Source organism: Salvelinus namaycush, chromosome 12, assembly GCF_016432855.1.
Source record: "Salvelinus namaycush isolate Seneca chromosome 12, SaNama_1.0, whole genome shotgun sequence".
Taxonomy (NCBI): domain Eukaryota; kingdom Metazoa; phylum Chordata; class Actinopteri; order Salmoniformes; family Salmonidae; genus Salvelinus; species Salvelinus namaycush.
Genome location: NC_052318.1, coordinates 19,155,617 through 19,177,639, shown reverse-complemented (window position 1 = coordinate 19,177,639; position 22,023 = coordinate 19,155,617). Strand labels below are relative to the sequence as shown.

General features: G+C 43.5%; 1 protein-coding gene across 1 annotated transcript in view; it reads left to right on the top strand.

The window, feature by feature from the left end:
• robo3 (roundabout, axon guidance receptor, homolog 3 (Drosophila)) overlaps positions 1 to 22,023 on the top strand; it is a 62,589-nt gene that overhangs the window by 24,871 nt on the left and 15,695 nt on the right. The window contains exons 8-14 of the mRNA XM_039005310.1: positions 10,185 to 10,387; positions 13,828 to 13,909; positions 15,924 to 16,092; positions 19,879 to 20,045; positions 20,340 to 20,461; positions 20,934 to 21,150; positions 21,785 to 21,909. Coding sequence (XP_038861238.1) covers positions 10,185 to 10,387; positions 13,828 to 13,909; positions 15,924 to 16,092; positions 19,879 to 20,045; positions 20,340 to 20,461; positions 20,934 to 21,150; positions 21,785 to 21,909 — 1,085 coding nt within the window. The remainder of the gene's footprint in view (positions 1 to 10,184; positions 10,388 to 13,827; positions 13,910 to 15,923; positions 16,093 to 19,878; positions 20,046 to 20,339; positions 20,462 to 20,933; positions 21,151 to 21,784; positions 21,910 to 22,023) is intronic.

Sequence of the window (22,023 nt, the reverse complement as noted above, 5' to 3'; positions counted from 1 at the left end):
TTGTTAAAGTTTTTAAGAGTATAAATTACCAACCCTAGTCAGAATTGCCAAAAAATCTAGCATTTTTTTTAATGCAAATATCCCAAGAAATCACCAGGAAATCCTGTAGGGATGATATACATTGATATACACTGCTCAAAAAAATAAAGGGAACACTTAAACAACACAATGTAACTCCAAGTCAATCACACTTCTGTGAAATCAAACTGTCCACTTAGGAAGCAACACTGATTGACAATAAATTTCACATGCTGTTGTGCAAATGGAATAGACAACAGGTGGAAATTATAGGCAATTAGCAAGACACCCCCAATAAAGGAGTGGTTCTGCAGGTGGTGACCACATACCACTTCTCAGTTCCTATGCTTCCTGGCTGATGTTTTGGTCACTTTTGAATGCTGGCAGTGCTTTCACTCTAGTGGTAGCATGAGACGGAGTCTACAACCCACACAAGTGGCTCAGGTAGTGCAGCTCATCCAGGATGGCACATCAATGCGAGCTGTGGCAAGAAGGTTTGCTGTGTCTGTCAGCGTAGTGTCCAGAGCATGGAGGCGCTACCAGGAGACAGGCCAGTACATCAGGAGACTTGGAGGAGGCCGTAGGAGGGCAACAACCCAGCAGCAGGACCGCTACCTCCGCCTTTGTGCAAGAAGGAGCAGGAGGAGCACTGCCAGAGCCCTGCAAAATGACCTCCAGCAGGCCACAAATGTGCATGTGTCTGCTCAAACGGTCAGAAACAGACTCCATGAGGGTGGTATGAGGGCCCGACGTCCACAGGTGGGGGTTGTGCTTACAGCCCAACACCGTGCAGGACGTTTGGCATTTGCCAGAGAACACCAAGATTGGCAAATTCGCCACTGGCGCCCTGTGCTCTTCACAGATGAAAGCAGGTTCACACTGAGCACATGTGACAGACGTGACAGTCTGGAGACGCGGTGGAGAACGTTCTGCTGCCTGCAACATCCTCCAGCATGACCAGTTTGGCGGTGGGTCAGTCATGGTGTGGGGTGGCATTTCTTTGGGGGGCCGCACAGCCCTCCATGGGCTCGCCAGAGGTAGCCTGACTGCCATTAGGTACCGAGATGAGATCCTCAGACCCCTTGTGAGACCATATGCTGGTGCGGTTGGCCCTGGGTTCCTTCTAATGCAAGACAATGCTCGACCTCATGTGGCTGGAGTGTGTCAGCAGTTCCTGCAAGAGGAAGGCATTGATGCTATGGACTGGCCCGCCCGTTCCCCAGACCTGAATCCAATTGAGCACATCTGGGACATCATGTCTCGCTCCATCCACCAACGCCACGTTGCACCACAGACTGTCCAGGAGTTGGCGGATGCTTTAGTCCAGGTCTGGGAGGAGATCCCTCAGGAGACCATCCGCCACCTCATCAGGAGCATGCCCAGGCGTTGTAGGGAGGTCATACAGGCACGTGGAGGCCACACACACTACTGAGCCTCATTTTGACTTGTTTTAAGGACATTACATCAAAGTTGGATCAGCCTGTAGTGTGGTTTTCCACTTTAATTTTGAGTGTACTCCAAATCCAGACATCCATGGGTTGATAAATTTGATTTCCATTGATAATTTTTGTGTGATTTTGTTGTCAGCACATTCAACTATGTAAAGAAAAAAGTATTTAATAAGAATAGTTCATTCATTCAGATCTAGGATGTGTTATTTTAGTGTTCCCTTTATTTTTTGAGCAGTGTATATTGTATAGCTGTTCATACACAAAAGTCTGGGACAGACACACACATGCTAAACACACACACAAATCAGGAAATCATGGCATGTTTTAATCGCTCACCTGCCTGAACATTGTCGTTAAAGAATGGATTCCCACCGTCCCATAAATTCATAGGCCTCCAAAATAGTTGTTTGCACCGTCACAGCCTCTTATTGTGTGTGTTTCAGTTTGTTTGTGTGTGTATGTGTATGTATGCGTCAGAGGCTGATGGGAGGAGCTATTGGAGGGCTCCTTGTAATGGCTGGAATGGAACCGAGTCAAACGTGGTTTCCACATGTTTGTGTTTGATACCGTTACATTTATTCCATTCCAGCCATTACAATGAGCCCATCCTCCTATAGCACCTCCCACCAGCCTCCACTGGTGTGTGTGTGCATGCGTGTGTGTGCTTGTGCATTCCTTTGTGAGTGAGTGTGTGCCAGTTTGTGTGTGTATGAAAGCTAATCTGTAAGGACAGAAACCTAGCGTGAGTTTCCCTGGAGTTAGTGATCCCTAGGGGGTAATCAACTATCACACACACAGCCAGCTTCAATTAACCAATCTCCTAAAGCCAACCCAGAGCCTTCCTCGTACAAACCCACATTGATATTCCATTACCATCTAACACTTTGGATGCATCCTAAATGGCACTGTATTTGTTTTATAGTGCACTAAATTTGGGCAGAGCCCTAGGTCAAATGTAGTGCACTATAAAGGGAAAAGGGTGCCATTTGGGAATTAGTCTATTTCCGACTACCTAATTATCATTTTTTATGCTGACATATTTCATGGACTGCTGTTTTAGCCAAAGGACTAGACGCCCAGTAACCCCCCGCCTCCCCCTCACCCTCCATCACTTCCTTCACAATTATTTAAACCCAAATCAATTAAAGATTCTTCAAAGCCATCAAACATAAAAAATTGTCGCCCCCCTCAGTCCCCGAAATGAACAAACAGCAGGAGGTAACGCGAGACGTAATCAAAAAGGGCAAGTCGGAATGGCGCTATGCAAATTAACCTCGCCGGGAACACATGCTCCCCTCGTCCCGCCGTGCCAAATAAGGAAGGGGATAAACTGTTGTTTAGATGCATTTGTGCTCCGTGTCTGCCTCAAAGCACTGTACCTTAGCTAGAATATCGTAGCTTAGCATACAGACAACAACCTAAGTGTACATTATGCTTACAGCTCAATGGTAAATATTTGTTTCACATTTTCCCTTTGTCATAGTTCAGCCATGGTGTTTGAGTTCATAAACCAACAATTTCACTAGCTATGGCTTCAGCAAAAAATGCATTTCTGGGTCCCGTAGAAAGATATTTGTCTCATGATGATACAATAAGACTGTAGTTTTGATATACATTTTGAGGTACATTTTGTGTTAATGATATGTTTTGGCAACATTGGCTGGTGTACAGCTAACATTACAATTAAAAAACATAAAAAAATGAAATATGACTAAATGTCATTGAGCAGACTTCATGTCAATAGACTACACACTGAAAGTGAGGTACAGTGGTACTTAAGTGACGTTGAAACTGTATGTTGTTCTGTAAGATGTCAGCACACACACAGTAATGTTTACATGATGGTGTACACACAGACGTACAGAGTTGGCATAGTCAGACACATATATGTCCATTGGCTTGCCTCTGTTTGCAGGGCAATGGTGGTTTAGTGAGCCTATAGCCAGGGCCTGTGCTTCACTACAGGATGGACAGTCTGTGGAGGGATGGGATTTAGTGCCATCCCTCCATAAAGGGATAGTGCCACACACATAAACACTCAAGCACACTCATGCACACAAACACTCCGCTCCTCCTTCCCATATTTCAGCCTCTAGGAAGGTAGATTGACATGTATCCACTTACGCCTGGACCCGTACATATCAGCTGGGCTAGACAATCTGGACCCTCTCTTTCTAAAACTATCCGCTGCCATTGTTGCAACCCCTATTACCAGCCTGTTCAACCTCTCTTTCGTATCGTCCGAGATCCCTAAAGATTGGAAAGCTTCCGCGGTCATCCCCCTCTTCAAAGGGGGTGACACCCTAGACCCAAACTGTTACAGACCTACATCCATCCTGCCCTGCCTATCTAAAGTCTTCGAAAGCCAAGTTAATAAACAGATCACTGACCATTTCGATTCCCACCGTACCTTCTCCGCTGTGCAATCCGGCTTCCGAGCCAGTCACGGGTGCACCTCAGCCATGCTCAAGGTACTAAACGATATCATAACCGCCATCGATAAAAGACAGTACTGTGCAGCCGTCTTCATCGACCTGGCCAAGGCTTTCGACTCTGTCAATCACCGTATTCTTATCGGCAGACTCAATAGCCTTGGTTTTTCTAATGACTGCCTCGCCTGGTTCACCAACTACTTTGCAGACAGAGTTCAGTGTGTCAAGTCGGAGGGCATGTTGTCCGGACCTCTGGCAGTCTCTATGGGACTACCACAGGGTTCAATTCTAGGACCGACTCTTTTCTCTGTATATATCAATGATGTCGCTCTTGCTGCGGGCGATCCCCTGATCCACCTCTACGCAGACGACACCATTCTTTTTTCATCTGGCCCTTCCTTGGACACTGTGCTAACTAACCTCCAAACGAGCTTAAATGCCATACAACACTCCTTCCGTGGCCTCCAACTGCTCTTAAACGCTAGTAACACCAAATGCATGCTTTTCAACCGTTTGCTGCCCGCACCTGCCCGCCCGACTAGCATCACCACCCTGGACGGTTCCGACCTAGAATATGTGGACAACTATAAATACCTAGGTGTCTGGCTAGACTGTAAACTCTCCTTCCAGACTCATATTAAACATCTCCAATCCAAAATCAAATCTAGAATCGGCTTTCTATTTCGCAACAAAGCCTCCTTCACTCACGCCGCCAAACTTACCCTAGTAAAACTGACTATCCTACCGATCCTCGACTTCGGCGATGTCATCTACAAAATAGCTTCCAACACTCTACTCAGCAAACTGGATGCAGTCTATCACAGTGCCATCCGTTTTGTTACCAAATCACCTTATACCACCCACCACTGCGACCTGTATGCTCTAGTCGGCTGGCCCTCGCTACATATTCGTCGCCATACCCACTGGCTCCAGGTCATCTATAAGTCTATGCTAGGTAAAGCTCCGCCTTATCTCAGCTCACTGGTCACCATAACAACACTCCAGCAGGTATATCTCACTGATCATCCCCAAAGCCAACATCTCATTTGGCTGCCTTTCCTTCCAGTTCTCTGCTGCCTGTGACTGGAACGAATTGCAAAAATCGCTGAAGTTGGAGACTTTTATTTCCCTCACCAACTTTAAACATCAACTATCTGAGCAGCTAACCGATCGCTGCAGCTGTACATAGTCTATCTGTAAATAGCCCACCCAATCTACCTACCTCATCCCCATACTGTTTTTATTTTATTTACTTTTCTGCTCTTTTGCACACCAGTATCTCCACTTGCACATCATCATCTGCTCATTTATCACTCCAGTGTTAATCTGCTAAATTGTAATTTTTTATTGCCTACCTCCTCATGCCTTTTGCACACACTGTATATAGACTTTCTTTTTTCTACTGTGTCATTGACTTGTTTATTGTGTTATTGGCTTGTTTATTGTTTACTCCATGTGTAACTCTGTGTTGTTGTCTGTGTCACACTGCTTTGCTTTATCTTGGCCAGGTCGCAGTTGCAAATGAGAACTTGTTCTCAACAAGCCTACCTGGTTAAATAAAGGTGAAATAAAAAAAATAATAAAAACGCCATATGGCTATTTTGCACACAAAACAAAGCCACATAGTACCAATGCTCCTTACAGGACACATCACTGCACGCTATACTCTGTAAACTGGTCATCTCTGTATACCCGTCGCAAGACCCACTGATTGATGCTTATTTATAAAACCCTCCTAGGCCTCCCTCCCCCCTATCTGAGATATCTACTGCAGCCCTTATCCTCCACATACAACACTCGTTCTGCCAGTCACATTCTGTTAAAGGTCCCCAAAGCACACACATCCCAGGGTCGCTCCTCTTTCCAGTTCGCTGCAGCTAGCGACTGGAACGAGCTGCAACAAACACTCAAACTGGACAGTTTTATCTCAATCTCTTCATTCAAAGACTCAATCATGGACACTTACTGACAATGGTGGCTGCTTTGCGTGATGTATTGTTGTCTGTACCTTCTTGACCTTTGTGCTGTTGTCTGTACCCAATAATGTTTGTACCATGTTTTGTGCTGCTACCATGTTGTGTTGCTACCATGTTGTTGTCGCTACCATGCTGTGTTGTCATGTGTTGCTGCCTTGCTATGTTGTCTTAGGTCTCTTTTTATGTGGTGTTGTGTTGTCTCTCTTGTCGTGATGTGTGTTTTGTCCTATATTTATATATATTTATTTTTTTATCCCCCGTCCCCGCAGGAGGCCTTTAGCCTTTTGGTAGGTCGTCATTGTAAATAAGAATTTGTTCTTAACTGACTTGCCTAGTTAAATAAAGGTTAAATAAATAAATAAAATAAATAGTATGTGATGTGGCAAATGCAGGAATTGTGTCCACAACCCTGGTGGTATGTTGTGAATTATTATGTTTCCTTTCCAATATGTTTTTTCATAAAAGTATCCCCTTGGCCTCTTGGAATGGAGTCCAATATCTCAAACCCAATTTCAGCATGTACTGTACACAATCCCCGCAGTCCAATGTCCTTGGTTTTACCATTAAAACTGTTAGATACATTGGAGAGGGAATGGTAAATGCCAAAGTAATTGACTCGTCAATGACTTATTCATGGTCCTCCGCCTCCCTCACGCCGCTCGACACAAAAATAGTTTTCCAGGTCCACTCAAATAAATATTAAGTTATTCAGCACTACTTTGGCATGTTAAGCCATAACATTGCTGTCTAATGGGAGAAAGCAATATAAAGATTTTTTTGTAAATGTAACCGATAAGCTCAATTCGGTCTTATGTAGCAACATTTGAAATTATGTTTTTTACATTGAATAAATGTAGAGACTCAGAGCTAGAAAATGGTATATCACACATTACAGTTGAGGAACAATGGGAAAGTAATTCTGCTTTGAAAACCTAACTTTTGAGAAAATGGCCTTTGAATATTTTGGTACACCTATTGGAGAGCTCCTCTTTGTCTACACCCATTCAGCATCGTTCACACCCTCTTAAGCTTTAACATCTCTTCAATCCGAGCGTTCTGTCCTAACAACAGCAGTCAAGCACCGAGGCTAATTGGCTAACGTTGGCTAGCTTGCTAGCTACTTCCAGACACAAATGAGAGAACAGCTCACTCTGACCATTTTACTCGCCCTAGTAGAGCTGATTAGGCTGTTTTTATGTTATCCAGAGCGCTGGTGACTGCTGGCAATAATTTATGCTTTTTTGCCAACGTTTACTGACACCGGCCATATTCAACGGGTGTTGAGCGTTCGTAAATTCGTCAGTTATTCTGCGCTCTGGCACACTCAGACGAGAGTGCTCTGAAATCGAAGTAAATAGCTAGAGCAAATTTACCAGCTATATCTATCAACAGTTGTCACAATGACATCATTAACATTCTATTGAAATGGTTACTTGCATAGTGGAATCTTTCGCTAAGACATGTAGCCAGCTAGCTAGCTAAACAATGAACCATAATCCCAACTCATGACGTTACTACTCTGCATGAATCTGCAGGTAGCTAACCAACCAGTCTCAATGTCAGTTAGCTAACATTAGGCTATAACTAGCAAAGTAAATGGCTCTGAGATACGAATAATATTACTACACAGATCATACACGTAACGTTAGCTAGTTGACCTAACAACAGCAGTCAAGCATCCAAGCCAACTGGCTAACTTTGGCTAGCTTGCTAGCTATTTCCAGATACAAATGAGAGAACAGTTCAGTCTGACCATTTTACTCGCCCTAGCAGAGCTGGTTAGGCTGTTTTTATGTTATCCAGAGCGTTGGTGATTGCAACTGTGCTGCTAGCAACAATTTAATTACGCTTTTTTTGCCCACGTTTACTGACACCGGCCATATTCAATGGGTGTTGACCGTTCAAAAAATGTGTTGGTTATTCATACACGTAATGTTAGCTAGCGAGCCAGCCAAGTAACATTAGCTAGCGAGCTAACAGTACACTAACTTGATATGAAAACGACTTTCTGACAAAATTAGAAACGTGTAATATCTGAAAATGTAGCTAGCCAGACTATCTCCGTATACATGGATGGACGCTTCTCCCTCTGTCACGGATGCCATGGTTGCCCTTAGTTTGAAGATGTAATACGGAGACAGGTCTCCTTAACTATCATACTCTAATTCCACTGATTTCAAAACTCGGTCCTCCAGAAAGTGGAGAGCAACAACACTTATGCAGTTCTACTACACGATATATATACAAAAATTAGCCGGGTTAGACAGGATTACCTACACATACTGACCAGTTCAAAAAGACAGAAGCGTGCTACATGGCAGACCAATCCGAACTCATCTCTCTGCATGTCCAGCCCACTCATTATCTCAGCCAATCATCGACTTACTGTGAATGAAGTGCTTTGAACACACAAATGTATCGAGTAACCGGAGCCCACAGATTTACATCATCATTGCGGCATATAGCCTGAAACTATGAGGTTTGTCTAACCTGGTCCTTGGCCAGTCGAGGAAACTTGATTTGGTGGTTTTCTCCTACTACTGTTCAAACAAAACGGAACCCAACAGCTTTTCGGCATCTTAGCTATAAAAGCAGGGTTAGTTATTAACGTTAGCTAGTGTGAGTCAGGCTACTTATCAGCCTCACAGCAGTCAAGAAATGCATTCTGCCAAGAGTTGTTCACAATCTAGTCCGGTTGCAGCCACAATTAGACCTCATATTTGTTTGCCTAGCAATTATCAAATGTACATTGTTTAAATCACACGTTTACAAGTCTCAGTGAAAATGACAGCTCCAATAAGCCCCCTATGCTGAACGACATGTGAACGAGAGGCTCATAGAACCATGACTCTTTCAAGTTTTCAGTTCATCATTCACCGTTAGGGGGTCCTGCAGTTATACTGCACTGTAACTGCAGTTAAACTGCAAAATTAAAACCCGGTTATTTTGGACACAGTATTTGGAGCCTACTGCAGTTATACTGCATTCTAACTACAGTTATACTACAGTGTACTGCAGTTATACTGCACTCTGACTGCAAGGGTGTGGCTATCTAGCTAGTATCAACAAGGGCTTTCTACGACACTGCCAAACCACACTGCTCGCTTAACCCAAAAGCCAGCCGCACCAATGTGTCGGAGGAAACATGTCTGTCTGATAGAATGATGGTCAAAGATAAAGTATAAAAAATAAAGTCAAAATAAAACATAATAAAAAGTAAGTTTGAATGACGCTGAGGGGCAGTGTTTTTACAGCCAATGCCTGTTTGCCTGAGGCTGATGCCGTGCAGGTGTTTGTACACATGCATATACACACACTCTCATTCAAATACACACATGTAAATAGTGCCAGACATGCACTCAAACATATACAGTTGGCCTTGCTGTTATGATTTTAGTTGTCCTTGATGTCCTTTGTTTTTTTTGCATTCTTGTTTTCTGTTTTATTTTGTCTTTTTCTTTTTCTCATGAGTTAATTTTCTTGGTTGTTGGTGCATTGAGGGTGGGGAATAGAATGAAAAAAAAATATTGGGAGAGGTGACTGTGGGAGGGGTCTTGGATGGTTGAGGGACAGCTATGGGGAACTGTGGGGGGATCTTGGAGGGTTCGCGTCCCCATTTTTTTTGGCCTTGTGGGAGATCTGTCGACGTGCCCTTGAGCAGGGCGTTGACACTGGATGCTTCTGTGTGTCGCTCTGAATGGGAGTCTGATGGATGGCTGGTGTGGTGTAGTTGTTGAGCGGCAAGTATATTGTATGTATTGGATATTCAATAAAAAAAATACAAAATTTAAAAAAATTAAAATCACAGACCAGCTGATGACCGAAGTCACCTTACAAGCGCCCGGCCCACCACAAGGAGTCGCTAGAGTGCAATGGGACAAGGAAATCCCAGCCAGCCAAACCCTCCCCTAGCCCTGACAATTGTGCGCCGTCTCATAGACACGGCCGGCTGTGACACAGCCTGGGATTGAAGTGACGCATCAAGCACGGCGATGCAGTGCCTTAAACCGCTGCGTCACTCAGGAGGCCCCTGGATTGGAGTATTTTAACAAGGCAGAGTGGCTGATGGCTTCAAGGTCTCTCCATGCTGCAAATGTTTAGGATACATTAACGTAACATGCCGTGACTGTTTATTACGATTAATTTATGTATATTAGTTGTTTTATGATCTCTAAGACAGCTTATCTCATGAATATATAGCAATGTGTTTGTATTCTGTAGCTGGTTGGTGGAGGATGGTCCTCCAAGAGAATACACTCAACTACACTCTCTTAACGTATCTCTCTCTCCTTCCCTCCCCCACACAGCATCCTCCGACCGAGTCCCACCCATCATCCGCCAAGGACCGACCAATCAAACGCTGGCGCCGGGCTCCATGGCCCATTTACAGTGCCACGTGATGGGCAACCCTCTGCCCAGCATTCAATGGGAGAAGGACGGCCAGAGGATCCTGGGAGACGAGCGTGTCAGCCTGATGGAGAACGGAATGTTCCAGATCATAAACCTGCAGGTACCTGAAAATAACTTACATAGTACGTTCCCAATCATTCTTAAGAACATAGAAAGAATGTTCCCAATAATGCTCATGAACGTTGCAAGAATGTTCCCATTGATTCTCTTTCCCTCCTCCTTCGTAAATGCCATCACTCCCTGGATTAACTAACAACTTTTTCTTACACTGTAGGTATGAGGCCTTTTGACATTTTCCCCCTCAAACACTTAGAACTGTGAGGTGTTTGAATATCGTGTTTTATTTTTTTTAATTTTTTTTTTTTTAATTAAACGCTTCACATTTCCTCTCAATGCACTCCAAGTCTCATCATGGCCAATCATCTGAGCTATTTCTCCTAGGTGATACTAAGCAACCGCATGCAGTCACAACTGAGTGCTGTTTCCAATGCAATCCAATCAACTTCTCAGCCTTAATGGTATTTAGCTTAATTTAATTCATTGTACTATTATGACTCACTGCCAGTCACAGCAATAGGCATAGCAGTTTTGAGATGCCACGGCAAAGTAACCTGTCCATTTGATATATTGATATTTACTCATTGAGCGTCATACAGGTCATACTAGCCTTCCACTCTAAAACACAACTCAGCAATCTAATGCAATCTAATTGAGAGGCAGATATTAATATTGGAATATCATACTGGCAGAGTGGCTTTTTTATGGTTTATGGGTGACTCAGTGATTTAGTGATTGGTGGTCGAGTTTCTGTGGCGTCATAAAGCTTAGCAGTGATGCATACTCGCCAAGGTAATGAACAAGTGCAATCGTTAGTGGTGGTATATGCACGGATAATGATATACATTCTACCAAGAGCCCTCTGGGGTTGTGGGCTGCACCTGCAGGTCACCGGAGTGTGTGGCGAGCTTCGGGGCCAGCTGACGCGTTAATTAATTGATTGTTGGGCCCAGAGTGATTAACGATCGCCATGACTTTAATTAAATCCTTGTAGGGGTTTTGAGAGAGGCAGAGAGGGAGAGACCGAGAGAGAAAAAAGATTAAGTCAAGCATCTCAATGTACCAACACATTTGTCATGCACTCAAGATGTAGAAAACACTCTTTGGTACTTCCTCTAATGACTGTATTAGAGAATTTCTCACATCTCGACTAGATGGACTGTACTTATGGCCAATTCTATCTTTTTGAATCTTGGACACTGTCCCTGTTCGTTTTTAATTGCTCTCCTTCCCTTTTATCAGGGTGCACATCTTTTAACTAAAGCAGAGAGGGGCACAGGAAGTTGACTTCTGGTGGAGGGAGGAGAGGTGAGAGAGGAGGGTGGGGTGGAGAAGAGAGGGCAGGGGACCCGACCAGATGGTCTGTTTGTTCCTCTCTGTGACTGAAGAGATGCCCATTACCCCGGGACCAGAGCAAGAACGAGGGGGATGGAAAGAAAATAGAGGAGAAAGAAAGACATGATATTGAGATGAGATGAGAGAGAGAGAAACAGAACAAGTCAACGAAGATGCTACAATATAGAGAAAGAGTGCACTGGAGATGATATTAGAACAGCGGGGATGTGGAGAAAATAACAAACTCTTGCCTCCTTCATACATTTTTAACAATCTGTTTAGCGCAGCACCCAAAGCTGCCAACCATGATTAATAGTTAGATGCCCGACCGTTTACCCCTTCCCACTTCTCTCCTCCAATCACCAGTCACCAACATGGACCTGCCGCCACAGACAGCCACATCCTTGGCTGCCATACAGGTCCGTTCAGGGTCAGCCTGCCTATAGGAAGTGAGAAGGAAGAGTGATGTACTGTTGGACTTGGACTCACCTCTCCTGTCTCTCTTGGGGCTTTTAGACAGGGCACTTAGACTTGTGTAATGCCAACGCTACTGCAACTGGCCAGCCACACACACACACACACACACACACACACACACACACACACACACACACACACACACACACACACACACACACACACACACACACACACACACACACACACACACACACACACACACACACACACACACACACACACAAACACAGAGAGAAGTAGTGGATGGCACCCAAGCACCAACCACATTGCATTATATTGATTGCATTGTGTTGTCTCGCTCTGTGTTTTTGTAGTGTGCTTTGTATAATTAATTACCTTCGTTTTGAATAAGAGTGGTCTTAAATTAACCAAAAGGTCTGAAAACCTAGTTGGTAGTTTGAAATCTGTGTTTGTGTGATTGTGTAGCCCACTAACCTGCAAGCGGGTGGCCGTGAGCTGTCACCATCATTAGATCCTTGTCTGCAAATTAAAGTCTCTACATCTTCCACTGTTGTGAGCAATTTCTAGCCCCCGTCTAGCTCTGAGCTTCCCAATGAATTTTTAATGACCCACACTTACAGTCTCTCACACACACTCACACACACATGCACACACATGCGCGCGCACACCCACACACGCACACACAAAGTTTCCCTTGCTAGTAGCATGGCTATGCATCATCAGCCCGGATCGCTGCTTACTATTGAGTGCTCAGTATGCAGCACAGTCAGAGCCACAGAAGTATGAAGTGCTGTATGAGCCGCAGAAGTCTGCAGACCCCCTCTGGTTACATATTCCACCTCTTTTCTACGTCATGTTCATTATGCCCAGCACAATACCATTGTCTACATAATGTGAACAGTCCTTTATCCTCCTTTAAACGTTGGGGTACAACAGTTGAACTAAGCTCATGAGGCATTTATAAGTTAGTGTTCTTTAAAAATCAATTGGTAAATATAATAAATTTATAAGTTCAAAAATTGATGTAGCAATGGCAGATTGCCCCTGAAAACTCTCACATTGGTACCAAAGGATCAGGGCCCATATTTATAAAGTCTTTCAGAGTAGGAGTGCAAATCTATTATCAGTTTTGCCTTTTAGATCTTAATGAATACAATTACATGGACAGGGGGGACCTGATCCTAGATCAGAAACTCTAACCCGAGACGCTTTATGTGCACAGGCCCAGAGGTACTATAGTAAAAAAAATAAAAAATAACAGCACATATGCTCCAAACCCTTTTTGAGGAACTGTGGTTTCTCTATTAAGGGACTAGCTAACAGTGTTACAGCTACATGTGAGACTTCATTAACAGCAAAGTGTAATGTTACTCTTTATTAATGTTCATGGAACCATATGAGCACAAATGTCCATATCCAACAACTATGTTCCAATAGAACATACTGTAAATAGAATACTTCCCCAATAACCATTATGAGAATAGTACTTATTAGATCAGAGCAATGCAACATATGGGTATCTTTGGGGAGATATACAGAATTATTATACATAGTTAACAGTCTTTGGAGACCATGGATTCTAGGTAGATGTTCATGTTTACTTATCTGGAAAGATTTGCTCCAGAACACCTGAATGTGAAAAGGCAAAGGCATTGTGCTTCTGTGCATATACACCGATGTTAACTAGGCCCTCTCTCTTGTTGCCAGGAAACCGACTCGGGGGCCTACACCTGCGTGGCTTCCAGCTCGAGCGGAGAAACGATGTGGAGCGGTGTACTCACTGTGAAAGGTAAATGCCCACACACGTACACGCGCGCGCACACACACACACATGCACACGGACACAGTGAATGGTAAATCTACTGTAATAAACTCCTCCCTACAGTATTAGATTGCCTCTCTGCCATGTGATTGTCACATTGGCACGAAGGATCGGGAGACAGACGCAGGAATGCGTAATAGTTTTTATTCTTAAGCACAAATGACTGCGTGCCGTGTAAAGGCACGGGGAGGGATCCGTGACAGCAGCGCAACGACACCGGCCACGAGGACAATCACAGGAATGCAGTGCAGGTCGATCAGGACCCGATGCAGCTGCTGAAGTTGCGTCGGACGGGCCAGTTGCTGCTGCAAAAGTTGTGGCGGCATCAGACGGACCAGTAGCAGTGGCGTCGGACGGACTAGTTGCAGCGTCGGACGGACTAGTTGCAGCGTCGTCGGACGGGCCAGTTGTAGCTGCCGAAGTTGCAGCAATGCCAGACGGTCCAGTCGCAGCATTGTCGGACGGCCCATTCCCGCTGTCTCCCTTAATGGTCAATTATTCTGTCACGTTGGTAACAATGATTTGGGAGACAGATGCAGGAATGTGTAATATATATATATTTAAAATTAAGCCCAAATTACGGAGTGCCGTGTAAAGGCATGGGGACGAAGACCAAACAAACACTTAACAGAAACACAGGGTAGAAACCCAAACAAAAAAACGAGGAGTACCTTGAATAAATAACACACACGCATAATGATTAACACACGGGACGAGACCAATAATCATCTGTGCAATCCACAAGGGCACGAAAGCCCAAAACACACAGCACAGGTACTCACACGCACCAACGGACATTGTAACAATAATCGACCCCCTAAAGGAAACCAAAGGGCACATATATACAAATACGATCAGTGGGAATAGGGGCCAGGTGTGTTCCAGAGGGATCCGTGACAGTCATGCCCATATAAGATCATTGAATCTGTCACGTTCCTGACCTTGTTTTCCTTTTGTATAGCTTTGTTTTGTTGGTCAGGACGTGAGCTGGGTGGGCATTCTCTGTGTTTGTTCCTTGTTTAGTGTCAGGGTTAATTGACCTTGTATGGCTCTCAATCAGAGGCAGGTGTTTTCGTTTTCCTCTGATTGAGAGACATACATAGGGAGGTTGTTTCACATTGTTTGTCGTGGGTGGTTGTCTCCTGTGTCCGTATATGTTACCACACGGGACTGTATCGTTTGTTTGTAGTCGTGTACCTGTTCGTGCGTTCTTCGTTATATGTAAGTTCACATGTTTTAGGTCAGTCTACGTTCGTTTGTTGTTTTGTAATTTTCCAAGTGTTTTTTTCGTGTTCGTCTTTGACTTCAGTTAATAAATCATTATGTCATCATACCTCGCTGCACATTGGTCTTCCGATCCCTCTCTCCTCTCCTCGTCCGAGGAGGAGGAGGAACTAGAGTTCCGTTACAGAATCAAGAAAAAAGGCAGAGGTCTTGTGATATTGTGGATGTAATCACACCTAGGGGCGTTGTTTGGCCCAAGGCGAAGCAGAGGGATGATGAGTTGGAATAAGTAGTGTCTTATTGCTGTTATGAAATGCTAATGTTTGATGAAGCTTGATAAGATGGTATTTAGTGCCTACTAATGCATCGTAAACCAACCAAGCAGAAACTCAGATAATTCACAACTAAACTGTTATTCAGCCAGTCCGTCAAAGTCAGTTACTGTGATCAGGGCTGGGGTGTCGGTTCCATTTCAACTCCTTATTGACAATAATGTCGCTTTTCAATTCGTAATTGACTGAATTGAAATGGAATTGACCGTATTGCATGAATGATTTATTCGTAACTCTTTAGCCCACAAAAGGGCCAGTGCTAGTCTTCCAAAAACAGTTATATTGAGAATGGTTGCACTACTACTAAATATAGGAGATCTACTACCATCCAGCTACCCTCTCATCCTCTGTCTCTGTTGTCTCTTTTTAAATGCATTTTAAATAAAGTTTAATTTGATACTTTGTGATTTTTTTGTGATTTTCAGAGAGTGGAGGTTCATCTGTGCCCCAGGCATCAGAACCCTTCCAGCTACCGGGACCTCCCCAGAAGCCTGTGGTGACCGACGTGACCCGCAACAGTGTCACCCTCACCTGGCAGCCCAACGCCCACGAGGGGGGGGCTGCCGTCACCTCCTACATCATCGAGGCCTTCAGGTGGGTGGAGTCGACAGTAGAAGATAGACCTGGGCCGCGTTCAGTAGGGCTCAACCTTGTGGTACATTCTGTAGAACAGACAGAAAGACAGATATGAAAACCAGTTTTTGTTAGAAGTAACACGTAACATCTGAAGACACACTTGCCCTAACAAACATTTTCTATCCTCCAGCCCACTGTCCTCTCTCTAGCCAGAGGTTGCTGTGGGCAGCCATCCCTCATCCTTTCTTAATGGTGTGTCAGCACATGAGCCGTGTTAGCCGGGCATGACAGGCAGGAGGGCTCACACACACACACCCCTGCGGACACGCCGACTCTGACACCTTTCACATTCTAATCAACCCCAGCTAGGTTGGAGGCTGGCCCATGCTAACCCACTCCCCAAACATCCCAGCTGCCCCCACTTTGCTTTTATTCCACATCAAACAAATCAAAATCAAATCACATTTTATTGGTCGCATACACATATTTAGCAGATGTTATTGCGGGTGTAGCGAAATGCTTGTGTTCCTAGCTCCAACAGTTCAGTAATATCTAACAATTCACAACAATACACACAAATCTAAAAGTAAAAGAATGGAATTAAGAAATATTTAATATTAGGATATATATTATATATAATATTAGGACGAGCAATGTCAGTGTATGTGCATACGGCAGGTAGCCTAGTGGTTAGAGCATTGGACTTAATCCCCGAGGTGACAAGGTAAAAATCTGCCGTTCTGCCCCTGAACAAGGCAGTTAACCCACTGTTCCTAGGCCGTCATTGAAAATAAGAATTTGTTCTTAACTGACTTGCCTAGTTAAATAAGGTAAAATAAAAAGGTAAAATAAAATAAATATATACAGTACCAGTCAAAATTTTGGACACACCTACTCATTCAAGGGTTTTTCTTTATACATCAAAACTATGAAATAACACATATGGAATCATGTAGTAACTAAGAAAGTGTTAAACAAATCAAAATACATTTTATATTTGAGATTCTTCAAAGTAGCCACCGTTTGCCTTGATGACAGCTTTGCATACTCTTGGCATTCTCTCAACCAGCTTCATGAGGTAGTCACCTGGAAGGAATGCATTTCAATTAACAGGTGAGCCTTGTTAAAAGTTAAGTTGTGGAATTTCTTTCTTTCTTAATGCATTTGAGCCAATCAGTTGTGTTGTGACAAGATAGGGTTGGTATACAGAAGATAGCCCTATTTGGTAAAAGACCAAGTCCATATTATGGCAAGAACAGCTCAAATAAGCAAAGAGAAACATCATTACTTTAAGACATGAAGGTCAGTCATTTCGGAAAATTTCAAGAACTTTGAAAGTTTCCTCGAATGCAGTTTCAAAAATCATCAAGCGCTATGATGAAACTGGGTCTCATGAGGCCCGCCACAGGAAAGGAAGACTCAGAGTTGCCTCTGCTGCAGAGGATAAGTACATTAGAGTTAACTGCACCCCAGATTGCAGCCTTCACAAAGTTCAAGTAACAGACACATCTCAACATCAACTGTTCAGAGGAAACTACGTTTTGCTGCAAAGAAGCGATTACTAAAGGACACCAATAAGAAAAAGAGACTTGCTTCGGCCAAGAAACACGAGCAATGGACATTAGACTGGTGGAAATCTGTCCTTTGGAGTCCAAATGTGCAATTTTTGGTTCCAACCGCTGTGTTTTTGTGAGACGCAGAGTAGGTGAACGGATAATCTCCGCATGTGTGGTTTCCACCGGGAAGCATGGAGGAGGAGGTGTGATGGTGTATTGCTGGTGACACTGTCTGTGATTTATTTTGAATTCAAGGCACACTTAACCAGCATGGCTACCCCATCATTCCACAGTGATACGCCATTGCATCTGGTTTGAGCTTAGTGGAACTATCATTTGATTTTCAACAGGACTATGACCCAAAACACACCTCCAGGCTGCGTAAGGGCTATTTGACCAAGGAGAGTGATGGAGTGCTGCATCAGATGACCTGGCCTCCACAATCACCCGACCTCAACCCAACTGAGATGGTTCGGGATGAGTTGGACCGCAGAGTGAAGGAAAAGCAGCCAAGAAGTGCTCAGCATATGTGGGAAATCCTTCAATTATGTTGGAAAAGCATTCCAAGTGACTACCTCATGAAGCTGGTTGAGAGAATGCCACGAGTTTTCAAAGCTGTCATCAAGGCAAAGGTGAGCTACTTTGAAGAATCCTAAATATAAAATATATTTTGATTTGTTTAACACTTTTTTGGTTGCTACATGATTTCATGTGTTATTTCATAGTTTTGATGTCTTGATTATTATTCTACAATGTAGAAAATAGTCAAAATAAAGAAATACCCTTGAATGAGTAGGTGTGCCCAAACTTTTTACTGTACTGTATTTATATATATATATGTATTTGTGTATTTTAAATTACCTAGGCAAGTCAGTTAAGAACAAATTCTTATTTACAATGACGGCCTACTGGGGAACAGTGTGTTAACTGCCATGTTCAGGGGTAAAACGACAGATTCTTACCTTGTCAGCTTGGGGATTTGATCCAGCAACTTTTCGGTTACTGGCACAATGCTCTAACCACTGGGCTATCTGCCGCCCCTATCTACTCTGTTTAGAGTACATGTACAGTTGAAGTCGGAAGTTTACATACACCTTAGCCAAATACATTTAAACTCAGTTTTTCACAATTCTTGACCTTTAATCCTAGAAAAATGCCCTGTCTTAGGTCAGTTAGGATCACCACTTTATTTTAAGAATGTGCAATGTCAGAATAATAGTAGAGAGAATTATTTATTTCAGCTTTAATTTCTTTCATCACATTCCCAGTGGGTCATAAGTTTACATACACTCAATTAGTATTTGGTAGCATTGCCTTTAAATTGTTTAACTTGGGTCAAACGTTTTGGGTAGCCTTTCACAAGCTTCCCTCAATAAGTTGGTTGAATTTTGGCCCATTCCTCCTGACAGAACTGGTGTAACTGAGTCAGGTTTGTAGGCCTCCTTGCTCGCACACACTTTTTCAGTTCTGCCCACAAATGTTCTATAGGATTGAGGTCAGGGCTTTGTGATGGCCACTCCAATACATTGACTTTGTTGTCCCCTAGGATAGGGGGCAGCATTTTCACGTTTGGATGAAAAGCATACCCAAATTCAACTTCCAGCTACTCATCCCCAGGAGATAAGATATGCATATTATTAGTAGATTTGGATAGAAAACACTCTGAAGTTTCTAAAACTGTTTGAATCATGCCTGTGAGTATAACATAACTTATTTAGCAGGCGGAACCCCGAGGACAAACCATTCATTTAATCTAAATAAGAAGAGTCAGGAGAGGAAAATGCAAACGGGACCGTCAAAGCCAAAGAAGATCAAATTGTTTCCCTCTACCTTCATCACATGCGTTGTTCACAAGATTTATCACATGTATTTATTACAGAGCGAAATAGTATCATTATGCAAGTGATCTCACACATTTTAACAAAAACAAGCCATTTTAAAAGGACAAAAAAAACTTAAGACTTGACATAAACACAGCTGGCATTATTGTTATTGTAATCAGAATGAAGACAGTGAATAATAGTTTGTCACTATAGGGTAATGACATCGTTGTCACTATAGGGTAATGACATCGTTGTCACTATAGGGTAATGACATCGTTGTCACTATAGAGTAATGACATCGTTGTCACTATAGAGTAATGACATCGTTGTCACTATAGGGTATAAGGAAGGCTTGCCTTGCACAGTAACTTTACTAACATAATTGGAAATGACACGACATCATTGTCTGTGGTCTCTTACTCTAGCCAATCAGCAGGCAGTACGTGGCAAACGGTGGCTGACCTGGTAAAGTTGGAGAAACACACTGTCAGCGGTCTCTTTCCCAACACCATCTACCTGTTCATCGTCCGAGCGGTCAACGCCTACGGGCTGAGTGACCCCAGCCCCATCTCTGAGCCCGTCCGCACACAAGGTCAGTACCTGGGAGGGGATATAACAGCTTTACTGGAGATTTACTATGAAAGACAATTGAAAAAAATTGTAAGCATTACAAGGTGGTTGTTAGTGTAGAGAGAGCGTGAAAACTTTAAAAGTGAAAACTTTTTTTCTCAAATTTTGAGGCATTTCATCATGAAAGCATGGTGGTCTGAAGGCTTCATAAAAACGATTTAGATTATTTCAATCAAGTGTATGTGAGCTACAGTAAGCATCTACTATAGTTTTATGATTATTTTGTGTCTGATGTTTGTTAATGTTGTGTTTGCAGATGTGAGTCCTACAGGTCAGGGAGTGGACCACAGGCAGGTCCAGAGAGAGTTGGGAGAGGTGGGTGTTCATCTTCAGGAGCCTGTCACACTCACTGCCTCCAGTGTTCAAGTATCATGGACGGTGAGTACCCTGACCTGAGTTTTTGACATATTCTTTCACAGGAGAAATACCATATGTAACGATGTGCGCTGAGAGTCGGGAAGAAAGTTCAGGTAGTGAGTGTTTTAATCAAATAAACGGAACATAATACAAAACAAGAAACACTAACAGCACACAGACATGAAACTGAAACAGAAACAATGAGGGAAGGAACCAAAGGGAGTGACATATATAGGAAAGGTAATCAGGGAAGTGATGAGTCTAGGTGAGTCTGACGACCTGCAGGTGAGCGTAACGATGGTGACAGGTGTGCGCCATAACGAGCAGCCTGCTGACCAAGAGGCCGGAGAGGGAGCACACGTGACACCATCCGTTGTACTTTCACACTCTGGAATGTTTTTTACTGTATATCCATTTCCAAGGGCAGTAAACTGTCATTCATACATTTCTCTTTTTTTCTCTCTTTCCCCCCCTTTCTTCTGTCCCTCCCCAGGTAGACCGTCAGTCCCAGTACATCCAGGGCTACCGGCTCCTCTACCGGCCCAGCGGTGGCACCTGGCAGCTGCAGGATATCAAGGCCCCGTCAGAGCGCCTGGCCGTGGTCGCCGACCTGCTCACAGGCACAGAGTATGAGATCAAGATCCGGCCCTACTTCGACGAGTTCCAGGGCAAGGACAGTCGGCTGCTGCTGATCAGAACAGCAGCGGAAGGTAAGACTGGCTAGAAGCTACTGATACTCACAACTTCTGATGAGACTGACACAAGCCCTTTTGAGACCGAGGCTCTCCTAATATGGACATGGTACACTTGAGATAGCCTATGTCCATAATGGAGGGAATGGTGGGTAACAAGGGTTTTAAAATAGGTTTTTCTCAATGGGATTTCCAGGTTCAAATAAAGGCTTTTAAAGTGGCGATTGATTGGTTATACTCAGTCGTTGCTGTCAAAGAAAATGTGCCCTCAGTCAATTCACCCAGCAAAATAAGGGTGAAATACAAAATACATTCTAGAAGTGGTTTTTAAATAAAACGTTTTAGTACTTGTCTTGGAACATTTTGAGGACTCTGGCTTTTTGAAAATAGCTAGCTGTTCAGGAGCCTCTAGGAGTCACATCACAGTCGAAGCAATTGGATTGCAATTCCCAACACCTGTGTGACCTTTACATCATGTTATGAAGACGAAGCACTGTTTATAGTTCAATAACCATTTGATGGCATTTGATGGAGTCGGCCATTTTCATCAATCTCAAATCATATTTTCGCTATTTTACCAAATGCCCCTATTTCATTTTTTCTATATCAGTTGTTTTTTTTTCACACCTTGCTCATATCTCTTCTCCTGCAGTCCCAAGCGCCCCTCCCAGAGCAGTCACTGTGGTTACAGTGAAGCTGAGCAACAGCTCCAGTATTAGTGTGTCCTGGGAGCCTCCCCCCGCCGACATTAAGAATGGAATAATCCAGGAGTACAAGGTATGCTGACTGAACCAGAGAAAATGGCATGATGATTGGATCTGTCCAAAAACGTGCATCCATAGGGGTGGTATTTTCATATAAACAAAATGGACATTACAGAATAATAGTTAC